Consider the following 4,737-nt stretch of genomic DNA (forward strand, 5'->3'; position numbering starts at 1 on the left):
TTTGTGGAATTTAGTTCGTGCATGATATGAATAAGTTGTTAACTGAGATACACCCTTGATATGTATGCTAGCCTCTGATAATTTTGATTGCAATAGAAATTTATATTTAGGTGTTGTTTGTTTGTTGTCATGCTAGAGAATATTGCTGATTTGGAGATGCTTAAGTATTTGAGCAGATCTCCGTGCCGACAGAGCCACGCGGTCTGTTCCCCCTGCCTCTGCTCAAGCTCTGTTCGAGTTTGAGTTTGGGGTCTCCGTCCTTCCCGCTGCTCTGCTGCGGGACCGCCCCATGGACGGCCTCCCGGGCGCGGCGCCGCCCGCGCCGACGCCGCCGCCGCAGCGGCCGAAGCGGAACGAGTGGAGCGAGAGCGGCATCCTGCGCCTGCTCGAGGCCTACGAGGCCAAGTGGCTGCTCCGCTACCGGGCCAAGCTCAAGTGGAGCGACTGGGTCGACATCGCCCATGACGTCTCCGCCCACTGCTCCTCCTCCTCGGACCACGCATCCAAGCCCGGCGCTGATGCCGGGGGCACTGCCAAGACGCCCAACCGGTGCAAGAACAAGGTCGAGTCCATGAAGAAGCGCTACCGGGCCGAGTCAGCCGCCGCAACGCGCGCCGGAGTAGCCGGGGCGGCCAGCGCCTCCGGTGGCCCGTCGTGGCGCTTCTTCGGCCGCATGGACAGGCTTCTCAAAGGGCCCGCATCAGCCGGCTGCTCTGGCCAGCCGCTGGCGCACGCGGAGCCGACCTGCGATGACATGGTCCTGCCGCGAGCACCGCTGAATGCAGAGCCGGAGGTCGACGCCGAAGCAGACGTCGCCCTCCAGCAGCCGCCGGACACAGCAGGGCTACTGAACGCGGACGCCAACGGCTCCGCGACGGTGAAGGCCGTGGATCAGGCCACACACAAGGACAAGGAAAGCAGCAGGGCGGCCGACAGCGACGCCGCAAATGTGAGCTCTCCGCGGAGCAAGGAGATTGAGGCGAACGACGACGGCGCCGAGGAGGTCGACGGCACGCCGAGAAAGAGGAAGGGCCCGGAGCTTGACGTCGCGAGGAGCATCGAGCTGCTGGCGAGCTCGTTCGTGAAGATCGAGCGGGCCAGGCTGGAGGTGTACCGGGACACGGAGCGGATGAGGGCAGAGGCCGAGGTGAAGAAGGGCGAGATGGAGCTGAGGAGGACGGAGATCATGGCCAAGACGCAGCTGCAGATCGCCAGGCTCTTCGCCAAGCGGCTCAAGGAGTGCGTCGGCAGCAGGAATGGCGGCAGCTCCTCTGAAATGGACACCCCCACCAAGAAAGGCGAAAATGGTTAGTTCCAACTTACCAGTAAGATTGCTGTTTATATCCAGTGCTGCAAGAACATCCTAAATAGTGTAAGGTGTGAAATATGGATATGTGGAAGTGCCTTTCCGGCTTCATCTTACAATCTATCGCTGTCAGTTACTACTAATTACTGCAATCATGCTATGTTTGGAGTTATTTTTTGTCTATTCCTGGAAAATGATCACTGCTAGAATAGGAAACTGGAGCATGAGGTTATTCTTGCACTGATATGGTAACTACTAGGAACAAGATGATCTCTGAATTCAATTTAGTTTTTGCTTCAGATGTACTCTGAAGGAGCTCTCTGTTCTGTAGTAGTGTGATGGTTAGGACACTTTATGAGCTTGACTGAACTGAAATACGGAATGCATTTCTGTGGAACGGCTGAACTTCTGAACCCTTTGTATAAAAATGCAGGTGTGCTGCTATATACAAGGTTGTTTTTTTCTTTTGGCAAAAACAAAGAGAAAAACTACATGTCAGAACTCTGAAATCTTTGTATAAGAAGTAAAGAAATCAATATTGGACGTATTTTGAGCATCTGTTTACTGGAAGACACCATACTAGGATCAGATTTTCTTAACTTGTAGGCAGCAGAAGGTTTAGGAGCTGTTCGGCAAGCCTCCAACTCCGTCAAATCTAAGAATCTTGGAGTAGCTCTTTCCTCACTCTGCATTTTTTAACTACTGCTCCTCCAACTCCGGGAGTGGAGATGCGGAGCGGAGGGCATCCGAACAGGCCTTTAGTTCCATTGCAAGAATAGCCTCATGCAATTTTGTCTATTCCTGGGAACAAGATGATCTCTGAATTCACAAAGAATATTCTAGCAGTGATCATTTGTTGTTGGTATATAATGGCAAGCTCGGAATATTTAGTTCCATTGCAAGACTGTATAGTACTCATAAAGTGTCCTTACCATCACAAGACTGTATAGTAATCATAATGAGTAGAATTCAGGAACTGTGGTAGTGCAAGGGCTAAAATATAATCTGCTCATTAAACGAATCAGAGGTCTGGTTTAGGGAGGTGTAGCATAAAAACCGGCCCTGGGAGTCGATGAACAATTATAGAACTTACTTCTTGGGTGATATGAACCTGCTGAATTTGTTAGTGCACATCTAAGATTTTAGATGTGCTTGTTCAGTTATAAGACCAACTTACATTTCGTATTATGAAAAGCAACATGTTGTACGGTCTGCTTAGATCCTTGCTCTTACCTTGTTTTCTGTTAACTTTTCAATTCTCTTCTCACCATTTGGCTCATTGCTTTCAGGTTCAGGGTGACTGGCCAATCAAAGTAGCTGTGATTCTCTTCCCTCGGCAATCGCTCGGGTTATAAACAGAAGATTGGTGTCTCGCTCTATTCATGTGCGGAAAATGTATGTCTGATTGATTCAGCTTCACCATGAGTGAAGGCATGTTATATAGTTAGCCGTAAAATCAAAACGCAATAACGGAAACTTCGGTTCCCCTTTCCAGCAGGGTCTTAGAAGATGCAGTTTTACAATCAGGAGTAGTTTGCTAGTCCGAAATTTGTCAACTTGCATTCCCGCCGAAGTGTTTTACTGACAACCATCGCTTGTAAGACGCTGTGGTTCTTCTTTCTCAGTGCTGGTAACCGGATGCTTCTGTCATGCCGGAGAGACGGTATGGTGCTTGTGTTACTATTGATAGTATGATTCATTCATGTACCGTTGATAGTAGTATTGTACTTCCTCTGTGCCACAATACTTGTAGGACAAATTCACTGTTCTGGCCCGCGTGACGTAAAGAATTTACAGAACGAACTTCCCTCGAAAAGATTTTACGATCTGATCTTTTTAGAAACACTAAAAAACGTGGCATTACTGCGGCACTTAGAAACGTCAGTCTACCGTGACGTTTCTGATTTATATTTAAACGACAGTCTACAGTTAGGTTGCAGTCTAAATAGAAACGTCTGTCTACAGTTACGTTGCTAGCCACGGTCAAAACGCCAGCCATGCATACTGATAGTAAGTAGGAAAAGTGAGTGAGAGGCCGGAGCTAATGCACAGCTAGTTAGCTAGTAAGTAGGAAAAGTGAGTGAGAGGCCGGCGCTAATGCACAGCTAGTTAGCTAGCCGATGCACACACAGGGCCACAAAAGAGGGGCTGGGGAATGCATGCATGCTAATGCACAGCTATCTAGCTAGCTAGTAGTACTGATCGGTGTGTACTAGCTGAATTCTTCAAAAAATAATTGTACTCCCTCTTTCATGGTTTAAAAGCCACAATTAAACTTACGTGCATTTCTAAAATAGACAAGATTTAAGGCACGAAAGCAATTACTTCTTTTAGTTAGTACTAGTACTACTCATGCATGCATTATTCCAATTTGCTGTTCACACGTTAGTACTAGTATTTTCTCAGTTAATTAGACGCATAAGCATCTACACCTGCCACATCTCACAACCAATCGGTGACTACCTTGGTTTCAGAGATTTTCCATGATATATGCTGATGTGCATGCATGGCAATCAATCAATGCCTACTTACTAGGACTGCAGGAGCAGCAAGACAGAAGGTCTAGGAAGGGGTATACATGTTTATGTTGTTATTGCACCAGTAAAAAAGTCTTGTGTTTTTGTTTCTGTCAAGTTATTGCACCAGTAAAAAAAGTCTAGGAAGGGGTAGTATACATGTTTGTGTAGTTACTGCATGCAGGCCGGCCTATAGCTAGCGCGGAGCCACGCTGCACACGCTGCTCCCCTTGCCATCCACCTCAAGCAGCTCGTGCATGCATGCATGTAGCACTGCTCATTAGCAACGCCATGCAGGTTGGCATTGCAGTATGGAGCGAAAACGTCCCGGTTCACGGGCGTTTTAATGAAGGCAGCAAACGCCGTAATAGTCCGGCGTTTCATAGTTGACCTGCAACACCACGATTTATGATATTTTTAAAATGGGTTAAAACGTGAAATTTTTTCGGGGCGAGTTCGTTCTGTGAATTCTTTACAGAACGTGGATCAAAACAGTGAATTTGTCCAATACTTGTAACTGCAGTATTTGCATTAATGTTCTCCAACAACAAGTATTTAGGTAGTTGGGAGGCAGGTGACTGATATGTTAATGTCAAGCTCAGCGATGTTTTGCTATCTTTTCAGTTTTGTTATATAGATTTTTTTGTAACTTGTAATTTGGTCTTGGGCACGTATTAATGTGCAAAAAAGTAAATATTTAAATATAGAGAGAGTATATGGCTGCAAGAAGTCGTTTCGTTTTCAAGCTTTTCAGATATACCCGTGAAAAGAAAAACACTTTTCAGATATATAAAGATGCGACGGGATACCTTTTCTGGACCCCTTTTTGCTAAACACTTATGTTTCGGTACAACCTACTTAGACACATAAACGGTTCAGATTAGCCCATACTCCTTCATAAAAAAAAGGGCAGGA

At 46.8% G+C, this 4,737-nt stretch overlaps 1 protein-coding gene across 1 annotated transcript; it reads left to right on the forward strand.

Annotated features, from left to right (window-relative positions):
* Positions 1–289: 289 nt before the first annotated feature.
* On the forward strand, positions 290–2,907 carry LOC123397999. The gene is made up of 2 exons (XM_045092508.1): positions 290–1,307; positions 2,596–2,907. The coding sequence occupies exons 1-2, from the start codon at positions 290–292 to the stop codon at positions 2,604–2,606; spliced, it is 1,029 nt and encodes a 342-aa protein (XP_044948443.1). The 3' UTR covers positions 2,607–2,907.
* The last annotated feature ends 1,830 nt before the right edge of the window (positions 2,908–4,737 follow it).

This window comes from Hordeum vulgare, chromosome 5H, assembly GCF_904849725.1.
Source record: "Hordeum vulgare subsp. vulgare chromosome 5H, MorexV3_pseudomolecules_assembly, whole genome shotgun sequence".
NCBI lineage: Eukaryota > Viridiplantae > Streptophyta > Magnoliopsida > Poales > Poaceae > Hordeum > Hordeum vulgare.